This window comes from Symphalangus syndactylus, chromosome 10 (genome assembly GCF_028878055.3).
Source record: "Symphalangus syndactylus isolate Jambi chromosome 10, NHGRI_mSymSyn1-v2.1_pri, whole genome shotgun sequence".
Classification (NCBI taxonomy): Eukaryota; Metazoa; Chordata; class Mammalia; order Primates; family Hylobatidae; genus Symphalangus; species Symphalangus syndactylus.
In genome coordinates, this window is record NC_072432.2 from 97,402,754 (window position 1) to 97,423,199 (window position 20,446).

The 20,446-nt window shown below is 44.8% G+C and overlaps 2 protein-coding genes across 10 annotated transcripts in view; one reads left to right on the forward strand and one right to left on the reverse strand.

Annotated features, from left to right (window-relative positions):
• PXYLP1 (2-phosphoxylose phosphatase 1) overlaps positions 1–20,446 on the reverse strand; it is a 64,384-nt gene that overhangs the window by 29,042 nt on the left and 14,896 nt on the right. For 5 of the 9 annotated variants that reach the window (XM_063610695.1, XM_055295233.2, XM_055295230.2 and 2 more), the window contains one exon: positions 5,820–5,951. The exons of 1 other annotated variant lie outside the window; for it this stretch is intronic. In XM_063610695.1, the coding sequence (XP_063466765.1) occupies positions 5,820–5,898 (79 nt within the window). In that variant the 5' untranslated portion in view covers positions 5,899–5,951. Of the gene's footprint in view, positions 1–3,352; positions 3,481–3,735; positions 3,834–4,024; positions 4,047–5,819; positions 5,952–20,446 lie in introns of those variants that run through there. 3 more of the 9 variants (XM_055295237.2, XM_055295238.2, XM_055295234.2) reach the window with 3 other exon arrangements.
• LOC129491224 (translation machinery-associated protein 7-like) lies at positions 8,134–11,244 on the forward strand. Its single transcript, XM_055295239.2, has one exon. It carries the CDS (start codon positions 10,887–10,889, stop codon positions 11,079–11,081), a length of 195 nt encoding a protein of 64 aa, XP_055151214.1. The 5' UTR covers positions 8,134–10,886; the 3' UTR covers positions 11,082–11,244.

Here is a 20,446-nt window from a genome sequence, read left to right on the forward strand (position 1 = left end):
AAGGTGGCTTCTGACAGGGTCTCTCATAGGCCTCAGACCCTCAGGTCCACTCTTAGGCAGGACATTGCATCCACTGGGCCCGCTGGCTACCTCCAATGATGTCCATGCCCTTCAATGACTCCTCCCAGCCTGGTCTCCTTCCTGCTCTGCCCCAGCTTGTCCTGCTGCCTAGGTCCTGTCCCACGTTCCTTCTTGCTCTGAGCACTTTCCCTTGGCCTCCCCCTTCAGACCAGGGAGCCGACAGCCCTGCATGGCTGACTTCCCAGTCTGTGTTCTGAGAATTTACTTGCACCTATGGCAGACTTATCCCAGAAGGAAATGAGACATTTACGTGAATGAATGCATCCATGAATGAAGTGTCTACTGAACTCCCGGAGCCAGACTCCTGGGTGCCATGGTAGAGTCCCCCCGACCCCATCATCCTAGCCCCACGACACCACCCAATTAGCTAGAGTTCCACAGAACCACCATGATGTCTCCTGGTTTTGCTTCTTCCTTTCAGGGTCAATACCTTCATTGGGGCATCACTCAGCTTGCTACTAGATGAGCAAAACAGCCTCTGAGGTGCCTCCCAGCATCACCCTTTTTCACCAGCCTCTGGATTGGCAGTTCTTAGATTTTGTGTGCATTAGACTCACCCAGGGAGTTTGTTAAAGATGCAGATTTCTGGGTTCCGCTACCACCAAGATTCTGATTCTGTAAGGAAGGGCACAAAATGTGCTTTTTTTTTTTTTTGGTTTTGGAACATGCATTTTGACAAGCTTCCCAGGGTGTTCTGATGAAGGTGCTTTGGAAAACAAGGTACTGGACTGTAGTCTTTCCAAGACACAAATCTGACAGTGTCTTCCTTGCTTCAGTGGCTCCTCACAGCCTCAGGAATAGTGTAGTGATAGGAGGTAGGCCCCAGACTTCATTCCAACTTCACAGCTACCTACAGGTTACTCACACAGGCCTGCTCTCTCTCACTCTGCCTTTGCACATTTGGCCAGGAGCACCTGTACTCAGCTGCCTCCTTGACCATTCCTGCTTTCTTTAAAGGATGAACTCAGATGCCACCTCTTTTAGGGGGTCTTCCCCAACTCCAAGCTGGATTGGGTTCCTGTACTCTAGTCTCTCACACTACCCTTCCATAAACGATCTCTAATTCATTTGTTTAACAAACACATACGTAGTGATTACTATGTGCCAGGTACTGTTCCGGGTGTTTTATAAATATTAGTTCGCTGAATCCTTTGCCAACCCTATGAAATACAAACTGTCATTGTCCCCATTTTACAGATGGGGAAACCATGGCACAGAGAGGGTAAAGAAGTTGCCTGAGGTCACATAGCTGGTAAGTGGCAGGACAAGGATTTGATCCAGGCAGTCTGAATCCAGAGCCCACGTTCTTTCTGACCCCGCTGTGCTGCTGCCTCTTACCTGTCCCAGCACACAGCACCTGGTATTCCAGGGTGTCGGCTTGTGATTCTTCTCCACTGGACAAAGAGCTCCCTGGGGCCCTTGAGGGATTAAACTCTCAGCCTGGGGCCTAACACACAGTGGAAACTAAAGAACATTTGCTAAAGAACAAAGTATCACATACTCATGGCACTGGATCAACGAGAAAAGATAAAATTCACAAAACCTCAGAGTTTAAAGAGACTTTAAATGGGATCAGACTCAATGACCTGTCCAATACTTTACTCTTCAAAGAGCAGCCCTCCAGAGTTTGTAGACTCCGGTGACGGAGAACACACCATCCATTCCACCTCTGCATGGCACTGACTTTCAGGAAGTTCTACCATATGCTTAACTGAAATGTGTCTCCATGTTCACCTCCTCTTGCAGAAAGGGCCCTTCAGATATTGACGACAACCCTCACTCTCATTTTTGCAGGTTAGCCCTCCTCTCTTCCTCTTTACCCACTGGGAATCTGAATCTCCAGTTCACCTTCAGCATTCCCTTTGACTTTGCTCTGGCCAATCGGGGCCCTGACCAGGAGGGAAACCCCAGATATGCGTGCCATGTGCTCAGTATAAATTAACCCCATCATGGCCAACGCACTCTGATTAAGAACACATACATGCGTGATCTATTTCAAAAGCTTCCCCCACCAAGTGGCTGAAGTAACGTAAAGTCTGGAAACTTCTGGAAAACCAGGAGCCCTGGTTTCTGATGATGGTGCACTATGACGGAACTCTGAGCTGGTTTGCTTAAAAGGTTTATGTTGGCTATGCTTCCATGAGCCAAGGGTTTTCCCATATCTCCGTTCTCACAGCAACCTTGCAAAACCGCAATAATTAACTCTATTTTACAGAAGAAGGAATAGGACACACAGCCACTTAGCAGGGAAGCTGACATTCAAATTATGATTCTAGAGCCTGCGTGCTCCTGTCACACCACCGTTTTGGGAATGGCGGTCAGAACATGGAGAAATGAGCACAAAATCAGCATTAAGAAAATGCAAGGGCCAAGGAGGGAAGTCAATGACTACAAATGAGCATAAAAGGCAGAAATACAACTCATGATTTCTAAGTCTTCACATCCTGACAGTCTTTCCTTGCTGCACTAAAGGAGTCCTTTAATTTGAAGTTATTTTTCCACTTGTATGTATTTTAACTACAATAACCAAAAATATCTATGCCTTGCCTGTTCCCTTCTACAGTTCAAACATCAGGAATTTCAGAATGTTTCACCTTCCAAACACAAAACATTAAAGACTTGAAAACATAAATGGAATTATTTTTATTAAAGACTATTAGCATATAGCAAGTCATTGGCACCTTTTAAGATGAATATATTTTGAGAAACTGTGAACAGTATCTTAATCTTTTCTGTATTTCCTTACTACCCCCACTTCCACAGTGTAGAAAAATGTCAGACACACATAAGCATTTAATAAATATATGTGGGTTCACTACATACTTTCTGTATCCAGAGGAAGACATACTTATTTAAGCAATCTGATTTTTGAATCATAACCTGGGCTATTTCTTTTTCATATTCAAAACACCAGGAAAAGAAACCTACCAACAAGACCAAATAAAATATATGGATCATTTCAGATAACAAAGCCATACTCTTTATTTACAGCATGAGAAAACCGAGTTATACTTGGTTGCCTCAAATATGTTACTTAAAGTAATTATATATGCTAATTTTGTATTCAAAAATAAGTAAAAAGAAATGGTAAAGAAAAAAGTCCATATATTTTAAGATGAGAACATAGGTGGTATATAGGCGTAAACCTGTGCGTTACGAATTAGTGCCGTTTCTTACAGCATAATAATAAGCAACCAATAAAGCAACTAAATAAATGGAGCAATTAAACTCACTTCTACAGAAATGGGGAAATTCCAAAGTTACAGTTTACCTAAAAGAAGAGCAGTAAGAATGTCCATATCTTAATATCTTTCCGATCTCCAACGTATCCAAGAATAAAGAGCTCAGACCCAGACAGGCTAATTTACCCTGCAAAATTTTCCTTAAAAAAGTATGGCTGAAAATTGGCTTTCCTAAAACAGAAGGTACTTTCAGAAGAGTTATATAAGCAAAACACACAGGCCAATTGGGTGACGTGGAAACCAGCTCATGCAAGAGAAATGCCACAAACACAAGTAACACACATTCATGTCTCAGAACCTGTCAGCCTCTCAAAATAAAATCAGGGTTGATTGTAACATCCTACCTCTCCAACCAAAGGATGGAAAATTTTTAATGAAAATTTATAAACAATTAAACTACTGAAAATCTTACCACACTTTTTGGAAAGGATTCATATTTTACAATTCATTTGCCATCTGGAATATTTTTAAACTTCTGATGCCCACCTTCTTTTGACCTCTTTTCCAATTCTGGAAGGATAAAACGAGTATTTTTAATTCTTTTTACTATTAGAAATAGCCTGTCATATGCATGTGCATGGAAATATGTCACAATTGGAAGTGAATCAGGGAAACTTCCTCAAGGCCTCCTCTCTTGAAACCACCTCCTCCTAGAGCCAAGCCTTCCCCATGTTCCTCTGCACTCATAACATCCCACTTACCGAGCCACCTGCCCTTCTTTCCATCATTCAAACTGCAACAGAAATGCCCCTCCTCACACAGCTGTCCTGGGTGGTGTGGGTGCCAACTGCTTGTCTCCCGCCCATCAGGGTGAGGTGGTTAAATGCAGAGAAGGCAGGTGACAGCAACAACACAATTCCTGGCATCACACAGATGTTTTCTCAACTTCAAATACACAGCAACAGAAGGAAAGAAAATAAGAGTCCATCTGCTTTTTAGAGCAGGCATGGATTCATGCATTCAGCAGACATTTACAAAATATTACTATGTGCTGGGCAGTGCTGGTTCCTGGGATACAGAGAGAAACAGGATGTGGTCCTGCTCTCAACGAGCAGACAATCTGGTAGAAGGAAAAGACACAAGAACTGAAAATTATACTAGTGCATGGTTAGTGAAAGGAGGAGGACGGGCGTGGTGGTTCAAGCCTGTAATACCAGAACTTAGGGAGGCCGATGTTCTTACTGCTCTTCTTCTTCTAGGTAAACTGTGACTTTGGAATTTCCCCGTTTCTGTAGAAACGGAGTTTAATTGCTCCATTTATTTAATTGCTTTATTGGTTGCTTATTATTGTGCTGTAAAAAATGGCACTAATCCATAATGCACAGATTTATGCTTAGGTTAACACTTATGTTCTCACTTGAGGTCAGGACTTTGAGACCAGCCTGGGCAACATGGTGAAACCCTGCCCTGTCGCTATAAAAATACAAAAAATTAGCTAGGTGTGGTGGTGCACGCCTCCAGTCCTAGCTACCCAGGAAGCTGAGGTGGGAAGATTACCTAAACTCCTAAACTCGGATGTTGAGTCTGCAATGAGCTGTGATCGTGCTACTGCACTCCAGCCTGGGCAGCAGAGTAAGACCCTATTTCAAGAAAAAAATGGGGGAAAGAAGGAAGGGAAGGAGGGAGGGAGACAGGTTCAAGGATTCAGGGCATCCTGATGTATATAAAAGAAGCACCAAACCCTTAAGTATTCCTGGAAGGGTCCTAGAGGAGAAAAGGCAGGGGCTGAAAGGGAAAGAATGAGAGGGGGTGAGGAGGAGAACGCTCTTGGCAAAGGAGCACCAGGATCTGAGCACAGCAGAAGCAGAGAGGGGCCACAGGAGGGCAAGGGGCCTCCCAGAAGACCATGGGCCACCACTGAGGGTTGCCACTAAGGAGGTCCTGGGGCCAGATCCGTGTCTGAGAACAGCCACTCTTAGGTGAGCTGTAGTGTGCACAGATTTGGGGCCTGGCCTGAGCCTAGGAATCTCAGTGGAGGATGCTGCATGGTGAGGCCAGTGGCCTGGCTTTATCAGAGTTCTCCTGCCTCGTCACAGGGGATTTCCCATGCAGCCCCTGCTGCCTGGGGGGTGAGTTTGATACTGTTGACCTAATCTCCCCACCCTCCCCCAAACAACTCCAGCCCCGCGGCTGACTGAACGCTAAACAGACACCCAACTTGCAAGGACCCAATCAAAGGGCCAAACACCTCTGCTCTGTGTGGCTCAGCATAAGAAGTCAAGCAGGGCCACTCAATGTCTCCATCTGGTGAATCTGAACAAAAAATCTGGGAATAACCAGGCAGTTCAGGAATTCATGCAAAAGTCAAAAGAGCACACAGAACACTGCTCGGTGGTTTAGGATCCCTCTTTGCAACCAGCCACTGTGAACGCCAACAATAAAAAGACTTTGCTGTCTTCAGCCTCATTATTCATTTATAAAACAAGGCTTTGGGGCCTCCTTGTTTCCTATGAAGCCCCCACCCTCCCACGACCTGCGGTGCCCGGCTCTACTCACAGAACTGCAGGCTGAGGCTCACAAAGGCCAGCAGCGCAGCCAGGGCCAGCAGCAGCAAGAAGCGGTTGCGGAAAAGCATTATTAAGTATTCTATTTTCTCTTCATGGTTTCACCTCAAATCAGGAACATGTCCTGTGAATAAAGCAGAGGTGGTAAATGAATGTTTAGAGGTGGAAAACTAAATTTGTCAACCGAAAATAACCAAATTTGTCAACTGAAAATAATGTGATTAGCCCAGTCCCATGGCAGGGAAGCATGCATCTCTAGCTGGAGAACAACAGCATGCTCTATGATTAGGCTTTGCCCCCAAATAAGCCCAAGCGAGAATGCTCCCTTCAAGTTAGTAAGCAAAAACCAGTTCATGAATGCTTTGTTCATCTGACATCAATAGGGAATGAGATATTTTACAGACATGACCGTCCCAAGGAAAAACACAAAGGATGTTTATTGAGTATTTACAATGTGCTGGACAATGAGGGAAATCTTCACATGGACTCATCTTGCTGTGACCTTTAACCTTTAAATGTTCAACGTTTTTTGATGGACATTCTGCTGAAATGATCTTGGTATTCTTTAATTGTAATTGTTAATCTGAACAACAATCATTGCAACATGTCCCACAGTAATGCCTTGGGGGATCGTTTGGGTGTGCAAAAGGATTTGCTCCTACACTGACTAGCTCCATCTGCTAATTGAGACCTCCCTTCATCCTGGACCACTAAGCCTGTTTCAGCTGTATCCATGGGTCTTCTGCAAGCCTCGTCCTGCCTATTCAAAATTCCCCTAACTACATTAGAAGTGTGCAAAAGGACTTTTTAAAAAAGCTGAATAAGGTCCTAAATGTCCCTTCTATGAAAAAAAAAAAAAAAAAAATGAATGACTACTATAACTTTTACCCTAACAGTTTTAGAAGTCAAGTTTATTTCCTGGTTCTCTTTGAGATTTTAAAGAGAACTTGCAAACCATATTCTCTTTAGAAAAGGTTCTTAAACTACAGTTAGATTGTAACGGTAATTTCAAACTTGAATCTTTTCCCCATTCAAATATAATCTTCTTCAGAGACCAGACAGACAAAATCAGATAAAAGCTCATCTGCTACTGTGTGAGGGCTGCATAACTGTGAATATAACTGAATATAGCCATTGAGCTGTACACCTGGGGTGAATCCTATCTCAATAAGCTATACTATGAAAAGCACATCTTTTGGGAATGAAGCAGGAGCCAGACTCCCAGAGCCCCTTGCCTACCGCCTCCTCCCCAAGGGCCCTGTAGGTGACTTTGAAAACCCACTTATTTAAGGGACCTGTCAGACTTTCTACCAAAAGAGAACATTTGCTAACAGATTGATGAAAACACACTTGCACCTTACGTTTGCGCTTGTGTGTCCAGCAATCAGCCATCTCTGTTAACAAACAGATCCCAATTTCATTTTATTTATTGATTTTGTGGTTTTGTAACTCTATTTGGCATATGTGACAATCAGCAGTTAGTTCTCATCCATATCGACTAGATTTTTGAATGTGGTAACAGGTACATAGGTAACCAAATATAGAGCTTGTTTGTTGAAACTTCATCCTCATTACGTTTCCTGGATAGCTGTGCATGATGGTATGGGACGTGCCTTAGTCCTCTGGCCCAGACAACTTTGTTGAACCTGGTATGAATGTGCACATCTGGAGTGCCCCTCTCCTTCAATCTCTCTGAGTGCTGGAGAGGCACGCTTCTTGAAGCCCCTTCTTGAATATGCTTCTTGAATATGCTTGTGAATATTGATGGTGTATTTTCAGGTCACCATCTTGTTAATGGAGGAATGGCCCTTCTCCTTGCCACCCTTCTTTGTGGGAGCCATTCTCCCAGGCCCAAGATGGAAAGGAAGAGCTTGAGGGAAACATTTCTGTCCCATGAGTCATTATCCCTAACCAAGAGTCAGTGCCTCCATGCCCCAAGCTCAGTACTATACATACACATGTTCTCCTGCACATCCCTCCCTCTGCAGCTCTGGTGCGAATCTTGTCTTCAGGTCTCTCACTCTGGGCCTGGGAAGCCACTGTGCTGGCCCTGGGGAATCATCCACCCCCCGTTTCTGATGCCGCGTGGTGTCTTTTGTGTCATCACCTCAGAGGCCGAACTGCCTGCTGGTTGCCCTGTGTTTGCATATGGGAGGCGAGGGCCTTGTTTCTGCTGCTGGGTCATGTCTTGTCCCTCAACTACTTCCTGCTTCCATGCTCTTAAGGGATTTTCCCCTCCCTGTCTCGTGGGAGAGGCCAATAGAACAGCCAAGTATGTTTCCTATGGTCTTACTTGATACTGTATTTTCTTCTTTCTTTCTTTTTTTTTTTTTTTGAGACAGAGTTTTGCTCTTGTAGCCCAGGCTGGAGTACAGTGGTGTGATCTTGGATCACTGCAACCTCAGCCTCCTGGGTTCAAATGATTCTACTGCTTCAGCCTCTCAAGTAGGTGGGATTACAGGTGCCTGCCACCACACACCCGGCTAATTTTTGTATTTTTAGTAGAGACAGGGTTTCACCACATTGGCCAGGCTGGTCTCGAACTTCTGACCTCAGGTGATCTGCCTGCCAAAGTGCTGGGATTACAGGTGTGAGCCACTGTGCCCGGCTGACACTGCCTTTTCATAAGGGATTAGCTGCAGTATGGTTTACAGTTGTCTTCAGGCGGGCATTCGGTGGAAACAGTGGCTACTTGCTATAAGTCTCGGTTTTATAGCATGGTAAATTGTTGCAGTAACAGCCCCCAATTTTTTCATGCCCTTTGTATCCATGGGCTTACCTGGTCTTTTACTATACTGACTTTTGGCTTGGCCAAGGAACTTGTTTTGGCCATGGGACAATAGCAAACGTGTTGCAGGCAGGGACTTGAAAAGTACTTATGCATTGGGGCTTGTCTTCCTTTGCTACTTTTGCAACACTGAGACCACCATGTGAAGACCCTAGGCCAGACTGCTGGGGCATGAGGGACCACATGGAGCCAAGGTAAGCAGTCCCTGCTGAGGCTCCCTTCAAACAAACTGTGGTGACAGTTTGCTGTCACCACACCTGTGAATGAGGCCATCCCAGATCACCCTGCTCCAGCCACGCCACCGGCAGATGGTTATCAGTGCTCTGCCCAGACTAAAAGAACTGCATGGCCAGTCCCCAGAATTATAAGCAAATATAATGGTTGCTATTTTAAGCCAGTAAGTTTTGGGAACTTGATACAAAGCAAAATCTAACTGATACAATAAACAGGAAATGCCTTGCATCTTCACCAGGAAATTCTAAGCCAGGATCTAGATCTCAGTATCTTCATCTGTAAGCACGACATGAAAATCTCCATCTTGTCTATGTTCTTTAATATGTGGAGTGCTTTTTGGGAAAGCAGCTATATTTAGTTTCAGATTTAAATATGTTAGGTTAACCAGATGGCTGGGATCGTGTAACTGCCTGACTGCTTCTAGTCTGCACTGCTGACATCTCCACCTATCTGTGACTTTTCATTTGCTGAACAGTGGGAACATCCACCGTTTCCCCTTGATACTCTCTGGGGTCTGCACCCTCCCACTTCTGACTCTCCTCTGATAGCCTCTAGCATGGTCAGCATTTCCATTATTTCTACTTGTGCTAGGGACTAGTCTGGTGTGATCACAGCCCTACGGGTGTATGTACACAGCCTGGCCAGAGGAACACTGAATCCCAGGATACCTTCTTTTGGAGCCCATTTCACTAGAAAACTTGAAGATAATGATCATACTTTAGTCTTGGTTTTTTTAAATGGCTAAATAATGATGACAGAATCCAAAATTCACATGGATTTGAAGAAGTTTGCAGCTGAAGCTAGGATCCCAAGGAGTAGGGGTGTGTGTGTGTGTGTACACGTGCATGTGCCTGTGTCCAACATGGGAAGTGGAGTGCGTGGTTCTGCTGCTGTAGGTGTTTCTTTGCTGGGGACACTTCAGTGGAAGAGACTGAAAGGAGCCCTAATGTGGTGTAAAGGATGAGGCTCTAGAGATGGGCAGATCTGTGTTCAATTCCTAGCTCTGCTGCTTATTTTCTGTGTGTCTTGACAACTGGCTCCACTTCTCTGAGCTGCAGGATCCTGCTTTTTAAATAAGACTGAAGATAAGAGACAAAAGAGCAGGTGGCAGTGGGGAGCAAATCTCACGACAGGCAGAGCCCTGCTGTTGAGCAGATATGTACTATGTCTGACTTCCACACTCAGGAAGAATCACACAGACACCTATACCACAATCTAAACACAAGGAGTTGCCCTTTTCCTTGAACTATTGCTTCTACTCCATGCTATGGCTCTGCTTTCAAATCCTGGCCACTGGCCCCTCCCCTACTCACTGGCCCCATCCCATCCATCAGGGTAGGCAGCCACGTCTGCAACCATGTTCATGGCTCCTCTGCCACTGTGAGCCTTCCTGGGGGCTGACTCAGCTGTTGTGTCCCTGCCTTGCCCTAGGTTTTCCAGCCTGGAACATCTGCCTCAGCTTCTGTTGGGCCCCACCCCAAGAAGATGAGGTACCAGCCAACTGGCTCTTTCTGGCACTGTGGTTCAATCTCCAGCCTGAGTTTTCCAGAGCTCCCTCTCCCCCTTTCCATCTTCAGGTAGGTAGGAGGCTCCTGCAGCCACTCAAGAAGTCACGCAGTCCTTGGTTCCCTTCCTGCCATCTTCCTGCACTTCTTTCCATAGGAGCTCTGCTCCTACCCCTGGGGTCTACAACAGCTCCTCAAGACATCTGGTGAGACTCATACAAGTCATGCCAGGTGACAGCCAGGATTCTGAGCCCAGAGCAGAACCCCCACAGCCTGCTTGCTCACAGCCCTAAAAATAAGATCCACAGGAAGAGTCCCTGCTTCACCAGCAGGGTGAGGTGCTATAGGATTACAGCTCCCACATCTTCTAATCCCCAAACATCTCTCAAGTCCCATCACCTTCTGTGGAAAAGATGCTCTTGGCTCAATATGGCATCATGACCAAATCCAATTCCCACAAATAATTCCATGTAAACAACTGTTATATGTCCAGGCTGAACATAAAATAGTTGTCAGTCAGGCGGCAGGCGCCATGTCCGGCTGCGAAGGTGGCAAGAAGAAGCCACTGAAACAGCCCAAGAAGCAGGCCAAGGAGATGGACGAGGAAGATAAGGCTTTCAAGCAGAAACAAAAAGAGGAGCAGAAGAAACTCGAGGAGCTAAAAGTGAAGGCCGCGGGGAAGGGGCCCTTAGCCACAGGTGGAATTAAGAAATCTGGCAAAAAGTAACCTGTTCCTTGTGCCTGAGGAGATGGTGACCCTTTATTTCATCCATATTTAAACCTTTCTATTCCCTGCCATAACATCTTTTGCCACGTATAGCTTGAATTAAGTGTTGTCTTGGAGCTGTTGTACATTTAAGAATAAACTTTTGTAAAAAAAAAAAAAAAAATCTTACAGTGGCTCATCATCTCTTTAGTTGTTTTCACTAAGTCATTCCTACCATAACTGTGAATTTAAAGTAAAACCAGCTCAGAATCTTGCCAGTCTGCTCTTTGGTCCTTGTTCTACCCTAAACTTTGTATCACCTGAAATTAAATCAACTCATTTGAAAAAAAAAAAAAAAAAATAGTTGTCAGTCATCACATGTCTGTTGGGCACAGCTGCAGTCCCCTGTGCTAAACCCACGTGGTAAGAATATCTGAAACCTAGAAATTCAATTATTATTCTGAATTCCTGATGAAACAGCAAAAACAAAACAAAAAAACAGAAAACCCAGCTAACTCAATTCAACCTTATTACAAGTCTGAGCTGTGAAAGAAAAGATTTTAGAATACAATTTTGAAACACAGTACTAGTTAATAAGCAGTTCCCATTACATTATGATGAATACCATTTCTGAATTAAAAGGAAAAGAACATGTCAAAGGCATTTTTACAAGCTACCATTCTACCACCACAGAGTTCCAGAGCCCAAGCCTTGGCCTATTTTTTACCTTGTAAGAGCTGAAAACACCACATCTAGTGACAAACTCTGGTCCAGGCTCTCCTTCAAAGTGTACAGAATTTAGGGTTTTAAACATGACCACAACTGCTAGAAAGAAAATGTACAATTACCTTTCATTTGTGCAGTTAAAATACCATTACCAAGAATAGAAAGATAGTATTAAAGAAAATGCTTCAGATGTATTCTACACGTTGATTTTTTGGGTCAGAATCATTTTGGCCTAAGTAAATACAGCATTATAATTGAAAAAAAAAAAAAACCTTCAAGTCTGCAATTGTGAACAAAATATGAGTCAAGCAAAGGTAAAAGCTGTATCTTAATAGTTCTTCTTCTCCAAAGTCACATCAAAGTGGAGTTTAATTGCAAAATCAAAGATGCTTGCCTAAGAAAAACCAGCCTTGAAGTCTGATGAAGATGGGCAGATTCCAGAGCCTCCTGGAAACCCCAGGAAGGCACCTGGGATGAAGGGGCTGTGAGTTCACAGCAGTTATTCACATTCCAGAGTTCTCCATTTAATTTGCAGGCTCATTTCTAAAAGCTGAAGCCAGTTCACGCACTCATTCATTCAGTCAGTGAATTCAAAATAACATTTCCTGACAGCCAGTAGGTGCCAGGCACTATTCTAAGTGGTAAGAACACGAGACACAGGATACATGACACAGTTTTTGTCATATGGAAGGTCCCAGCTGAAAGGCGCTAAAGTATTTATGGGAGAAATTATACAAGACCTAGGACTTGCTTTAATATGTTCCAGAGGGGCCGGGCATGGTGGCTCACGCGTGTAATCCCAGTACTTTGGGAGGCCATGGCGGGCAGATCACTTGAGGACAGGAGTTCAAGACCAGCCTGGCCAACATAGCGAAACCATATCTCTACTAAAAATACAAAAAATTAGCCAGGCATAGTGGTATACACTTGTAATCCCAGATATTCAAGAGGCTGAGGCATAAGAATCGCTTGAGGCCCGGAGGTGGAGGTTGCAGTGAGCCGAGATGGCACCACTGCATTCCAGCCTGGGTGACAAAGAGAAACTTCATCTCGAAAAAAAAATTATATATATATTTATAATTTATATATTGTATATAATATACATAGCATATATATATATATATATTCCAGAGGAGATAAAAAGTTCGAGGGGAATAGATGAAATGAGATTGGCAAAATGGTGACAATAGCTGAAGCAGGGTGACAGATCCTTCAGGGTTCATTATCTGCTCCTCTCTGCTTCTGTGTATGTCGGAAGTTAAAGGTGTTTTTTTTTTTTAGAAAAGTTTCAAGAAGTTTTTTTAAAAAAAGAAGTGTAGAGTCTGGTGAGGGAAGTAGGGAGTAAACAGCTCACTAGGCTCTATCAAACCAGTGCTATCAGGAGGAAAGAAGACTGCATCCAGGCTAGGATACGGCAGATTGGTTTTCTGAAGTGGCAATGCCAGAACTTGATCTTGAAGAGCAGACTGGTGTTGGTGCATCTGTGACTGAATTTTAGGAAAACAGAATGAACTCAAGGGATGGTGTTAAAGGTGGTGGGGAGGTATTGGGTTGTGAAAGGAGCCAGAGAAGGGAGATGATACATCCAACACTGATACATGCAGGGAAGTGTTGTGCCTAGGGAAAGCCAGCTGCCCAGAGGCCACACAGGCGGAGCTGGGGCGCCCCTGCCATGTCTGGGTCTGCTGCTCCAAGGGGTGGGCTTGCCTGGCCCAGCCCCCACAGCCCCTCTACCCAGGCCAGCTTCCCCACTGACCTCAAGGTGTCCTACCATTAGTGGCACCAGAAAACACACTCGCTGATTCTCACTCCCTCCCTGGAGTGCCCTCTGGGCACTAAGCTGACTGAGCTGCAGGATGGAGTGGGAAGAGGGGTCTGATTGCAGGATCCACGCCACCAGGCAGGCCAGCTTGAAAGACAGGCCCACTTCATGGACCTACCCTTATTTTCTAGGGCCAGGGTCCTATCTCCTCCCAGCACCTGGCCTCCTTCGGGAATACTGGACAAGAGCAGGCCCAGAGGCCTCCCTGCCCCTCTCAGCAGGGGCAACATATTGAAGGATACCTAATAGTCACGAGGCATGGCTCCCCTGGAACATTCTGCACTTTGCCGCACCACAGACACTCCCAGGCACCTCTCTCACCTGGGGGTCTCCTCCTGAAAAGCAGCCTGTCTCCTACCCTAGGGTGGTGAGGGGTGATTTGACCTGTGTCACTGTCATGCCCAGATGTGATATGGAGTGGTAACAGCCACCTCTTGGCTGTGGGGAAGCCAGTGGGGAGCTGAGGTGGTGATATGGTTTGGATATGTGTCCCCTCCAAATCTCATGTTGACATGTGATCCCCAGTGCTGTAGGTGGGGCCTAGTGGGAGGTGTTTGGGTCATGGCAGTGGTTCCCTCATGAATGGTTCGGTGCTGTCCTCTTGGTGGTGAGTGAGCTCTAGATCTGTTAGTTCATGTGAGAGCCGGTTATAAGGAGCCTGGGACCTCCTCTTCTCTCCCTTGCTCCCACTCTCACCATGTGATACGCTGGCTCCCCCTTTGCCTTCCACCATGATTGTAAGCTTCCTGAGGCCTCAGCAGAAGCAGATGTTGGCACTATGCTTCTTACAGCCTGCATAACCGTGAACCAAATAAATTTTTCTTTATAAATTACCCAGTCTTGGGTATTCCTTTACAACACAAAATGGACTAACACAGGGGGTGTGCTGATCAGTGCTGCAGATTGATCCTGAAGCAGGCCCTGAATAAAGGGCAGCACCAAACTCAATGTTCTTTGCCCTGCTTTAAGGACCTGTTATGATCTGGCCACACCCCACAAATCCCACCTCAGTTCCCAGTCATACCCACAATAGGCTGTTAAGTGCATGGGCCCAGGGTCAACTGGCTAGGTCTAGAGCCCTGCTCTACCTGCTAATGAGCCACAGTTTCCCCATCTATGATGTGAGAACAATCACTGAGCCCATTTCATAGGTTGTATAGGGAGGGAGTCGTGGGGTTAAGATATGTAAGGAACATGGTACAGTGCCTAGCCTCTGATAAGCTCTCAGTAAGTATTAACGGTGATTTTGCTGATGGTTTTAATACCCACCAGCCACGAGTGAGCTACTTACCCTACTTCTCCCTTGTCTTTGTTCCCTCTCCCCAACTCTAGAAATAGAATCTCCACTGGACCATGCCAGAGAAAGTCAGAGTTTGAAGAGGTTTTAAATATCATTTGGTTCAAACGCCTTCATTTACCTGAAGAGAGGCCAGGGCAGGTCAGAGGGGCAAAAGGCTCCAAGCTGCTCAGGGAGGCTGAAACCCTTGCTTCACATTCAGAATGGTACCCAGCAATCTGCCCTTGTCATGTTCTTCTTCACTATAGCAGACATACTATGTGGCAGATGCTTCTAACTGCTCCAAGTGTCTATTCCTTCCTTCCTCTTATGAACAGAACCCTCTGGATTTTAGCTGGATACATGACCATCTAGCTAGAGAGAATATTTCCTAAACTCCCTTGCAACTGGTTGTAGTGATGTGATCAAGTTCTTCCAATGAGTCGTGATTGGACGTAATATGGCCATTCCAGATCAAAAGGAAGCTGCCTGCCCCAGCCCATCCTGACTTTTTTCTTCTCCTATTCCAGGCTCTGAAACACTGGCATGATGAGGAGCAACTTTCACCATGCAGATGGAAGCAACATCCTAGTGGATGACAGAGAAGGACCCTAGATGATCCCAAGGGGCAAGGCCACCCATTCCTTGATTGCCTTCCAGCTCAAATCAATTTGGGAGAGAGAAATTAATCTCACAGCATTTTAATCCATTGTTATTTCACTTCTGTTTAAGCAGACAAACCAATTTCCGATCTAGAACTTGTTGTTAGCAGAACGCTGGTACTTTTCATGGGGCTCCCTTCTGGAAGTGTAATGAGTAAGTGCACAGGCGTTCATGAGCTGCATTAGGCAGAAAACCTCGTCGCTGACCAGGCTGAATACCACTCTTAGATATGATATGAGACACTGTTGTGGTCATCTTTGTTCTTTTTGCACTTTAGTTTTTGTTTTATCTTAAATAATTCATGTATCTATAAAGATGGCTTGGCTGCAGGTAACAGAAAACCCTAGCAAGCAAAGAGACTCATCCACATTCTCACATGACAAGCCATCGTATTAAGACAGCAGCTCCAAGGCTAGTTGATTCAGCAACTCCAAGCATCAATGGGAAGCCAAGAGCTTTCCGTGTCTGTCCTCTTACTAGGCTGGCCTCTCTCAGGGTTGCAAGCTGGCAGTCACACTGCCAGGTATCACAGCCATACTCAGCCATGGGCAAAGGCAGAAGGGATAACTCTGTTCATCTCTGCTAGAAGCAAAGAAGCCTTCTCCAGAAACCCCTCCCCCAGGCTGCCCATCGCATCTCACTGGTTGAAGTGTGTCATGTACCCACACCCAAACCAATCACTGACACTTGGAATGGACACAACGACTGGGTGGAACCAATCAGGATGCACCTCCTGGCAGAGGCCCATGCAGGGATAGAACGGGCAGAGGCCTGAATAGAGTCAGGGCTCTGTTAGGAATAAGTGAGCAAGGGGATGTTTGCGACAACTCACAACTGGAGAAGGTGTGACAACATGCACAATTATTCTAAAAAATTATTCTCAAACACAGTCATCTGATGACTGTACCACAACTTTTCAGATCCAATAATCAAAACACATACAGTCATAATTATATGTTTAAAAAACATCAGTGCTGGTTTGCTCAGGTGTAATTCAGCAGAGACAAACAGTAGAGCAGCCTCCTGCAGCCTACTGACTGTACATGTTCCACTAACAGACCTTTTGTTTCATATTTTACATGTTTTTAAAACATGCAGCATTAATTATTTACCTACCATTTCTCTCCTAAAAGGATTTGAGGCTGATAATCTGCAGATTTAGTATTTTTAAATCCTTGAAATAGTAAACTTTTTTTTTTCCTTTGTGAACTACATGTTCTAACCACTCTCTCCTTTGAGGTGTTTTTCCAGCTCCACAAAGGATAAACTTGTCAAGGCATCTGATCGTTTCTCAGGGCCAGAACAGACTAAAATAACTAACTCATCAAGCCAGGATTTTCACTTTTATGTACTCTTCAGTTATTATTACTATTTTTTTTTTGACATTTTGGAACAAGTCTGTGTTCCATCCAATGTTACTGCTTTGCTCTTTCTTAAGTTTCAAAGTAGCAACATCTGAGACTGGTGTTATTATTTTAGAATGTCGAGAAGCTATAAGTACCTCAACAAAGAAAGGAGAACATGCAGTTGGCATGATTTACTCACCGCAAAGCCACTTTAAAAATATAGCTGTTTTTAAAAAAATTTTGCAAGCAAAGTGTGTCAATTAAAAGTTTCTTAAAATGTCAAAGAAAGCACGAGAGGATTAAACAGGCAGGCTGCAAGACTGGAAGTACAAGTGGCATAATATAAAGGCTTGAATGATAAAAGTCAAACTTTTAAAGGCAAAAAAAAAAAAGCTTACAAAGTCCTGAGACTCATAGTTGTGCAATGTAAATCAAGCACACCTGAAAGCACAGGTTACCAAGGCCTGCATTTCTGGGTTAACAATATTATATAGGAACGGGATTTTTCTCTGGATGGACGCATGGACAGGAGCACTCACGCATGCCACTGAGAGGCGTTTTGCCCAATGAGGCCTTTTTGGACTGGGATCACACTTACCTACAGAGCTTTGGCAAGACCCTGTGCTCGCTGCCAGGTCATTCTATGACTCATTCACGAAGAGGAGTGGGGCACCAGGAGCCCTGTAGCTCGTTATCACTGCCAGTGCCAGTGGGCATGAACTTTACATCCTTAGAAGTAAATCTGAGAACACAGCTGTCTCACTTAGTGGGAGGTTGACAGTGTCAGTATAGAATGAGCCCTCCTGCCCATGGAGGTGGCCAAGCGTGTGTAGTCACTGCTGGTGATGCTACAGAGGGGCTGATGTGGGTGACCTTTTGGAGCCCTCCACGTGCTGAGATCCAAGGATTCTCTGACTCAGATCCCAAAACAAGCTCTCAAAACACACACACACACACACACACACACACTCTCTCTCTCTCTCCCTATATATATACATATACGTGTGTAAATATGTGTGTATATATACGTGTGTGAGTATAGATATATACGTGTGTATAGATATATACGTGTATATCTATACACACACGTATATATCTATACACACACGTATATATATACACATATATATACACACATGTATATATATACACACACACACACATATATATATATATATATATATACATATTGCTCCTTTGCACTTATAAAGTGACAAGTAGAGCAAAAATAGAGCTAAGAGCACTGTTACCTACAATTACGACATTTAGCTTTGGAGGAAATCTGAACTGCATGGAGTCCCAGCTCCCTGCCAATAAAGTAGGTAATAAGACTTTTAAGAGGCCAGGTTCAGTGGCTCACTCCTGTAATCCCAGCACTTTGAGGCTGGGGCAGGTGGATCATTTGAGGTCAGGAGTTCGAGACCAGCCTAACCAACATGGTGAAACCCTGTCTCTACTAAAAATGCCAAAAAAAAAAAAAAATTACCTGAGCGTGGTGGCGGGCACCTGTAGTTCCAGCTCCTTGGGAGGCTGAGGCAGGAGAACTGCTTGAACCCGGGAGGCAGAGGTTGCAGTGAGCCAAAATTGTGCCACTGCACTCCAGCCTGGGTGACAGAGTGGGACTCTATCTCAAAAAAAAAAAGACCAAAACTCTTAAAAGCTCCAAAGCTTTGATTCAGCTTAGCTAACAGTTGTAATGAAACACACAACTCCAGGTTGATGTAGCTTAATGAGAAATTTGGGAGCAAAAGTGGTTGACCCAAGTAATTTTGAGAATGAAAAGCAATGGGGGTGGCCCTGATCCTTGTTTACACATCAGTTTCCACAAACTGCAGCTAACTGAGCAAGTACTTATTCTGTATTATCATCATAAAATCAAGTTTCTAGAGGGAGTTTCTTACTTAATATGTCTATCAAATAGGGCAAAAAGCTATACTGTATTATTTAGAGGTTTGTTTTTGTAGTTCTCCTTACAAGGAGTTACTGCTTGGGCACTGTTGAGTGTTATGGGAAATTGCAGTGGTGGGAATGTTTGTTGTAGAATGTGAACTCTTGGTTATAGAAAGTTGACTCTACCCACCAACTCTGTGATAATGAACCACGGATTGCCATATCACTGATTGTGATATAATAACTGATAGAATCAGGATGGACATCTATGCTTCCTCTCTTTAAGCCACAGGACAAGTAATTCTAGAGGATACTTGCATTTCAGGGACATACCTGAAAGCCTTGTTTTATAAGACAAATCATTCTAACAGATTAATTTTAAAATCTTGTTTTCCAAGAAGGACTGTCTTCTGTAATCTTCCCATTAGGGAGTCATCAGATCTCTGGTCTTCTAGTGGTTTCCTATAATGCTCCACGGATGTCAACCAAATACTGCCCATTGCCTCCACGGCCCCACCTACCAGTGCAGCCTCACCTCAAGCCCTCACACTATGCGTCTCCCAGACCCAGATATCTCTCAGTCCCACAGAAGAGCCTTGCTCACTGCGGACTCCAGGCCTGGGTCAGCTAGGCAGGTGCCTGGAATGTCAAAAGGGCATCACTCCTGCTCTCCAAGAATGAACCTGAGGTGGAGAAACCTGTTACTCTTGGAGCTGCCTGAGGCAGGGGAGGGAGGTAAGACCCCAAGGAGCACGCTGGAAACAGCACACAAGGCCACTGGACTGCCTTTTTGGGAGGACTCTGGTGAGCTGAGACAGGTAGTGGGTTTGAAGCCAAGGCTGAAGTGCTCAAAAACACAGAGAATGAGACCAGCTACTGCCTGAATAACTGTGTGAGACACATGTATGAGAAACAGCCGGCTGGGCCAGGTCTACCTCCAGACTATGAGGATAAGTGTAAAATGATGGCCGTTTTAAGGCACCAAGTTTGGGAATGATTTGCTATGTGGCAACACTGAGCTCCATGAGGCTGAGAACTTTGTCAGTCTTGCTCCCTACACATGTGTCCCCAGGGCCAAGAACACTGCCTGGTCCAGAGCAGGTGCTTAACCAATATTTGTTGAGAGAGTGAATGAATGTATGAATGAAGAGATTAATGAATGGAGGACTCACTACAGCCAGTAGCAATCCCCCCACCTGCCTCCAGCCAGCATGCTGCCTCTCCTCTGTGCCTCCACTTTCTCACCTTGTTGACTGCTGACCATGCCCTGGATCCCAGCTCAAAGATCACTTTCTCAGAGAGGCTGCCCTTCAACTCACCCGCCTTGTTTAGCACTCTGTCTCACACTCTCAAGTCACCCTGTATTTCTCCTCCACGACACTCCTCAGCACTATCATTATGTAATCAAATGACCATGGTGAAATTCCTGGCTGGCTGGCTGTCTCCTGCGACTGACCCTAAGCCACATAACAGTAGGGATAGTGTCTGTGTGTTTGCAGAGAGCTGACTGACCACCTGTCAGAACATTTCTGAAAACTGGCAACATACAGCCAGTCTCATCTTAGAAAGTGCCAATTCTTAGAGAGCTCTCTTTTAATATTAAGCTGGAATTGACCTCTAACTGCTAGCCTGTCCCCCACCAAGCTTTCCAAACCCATTACAC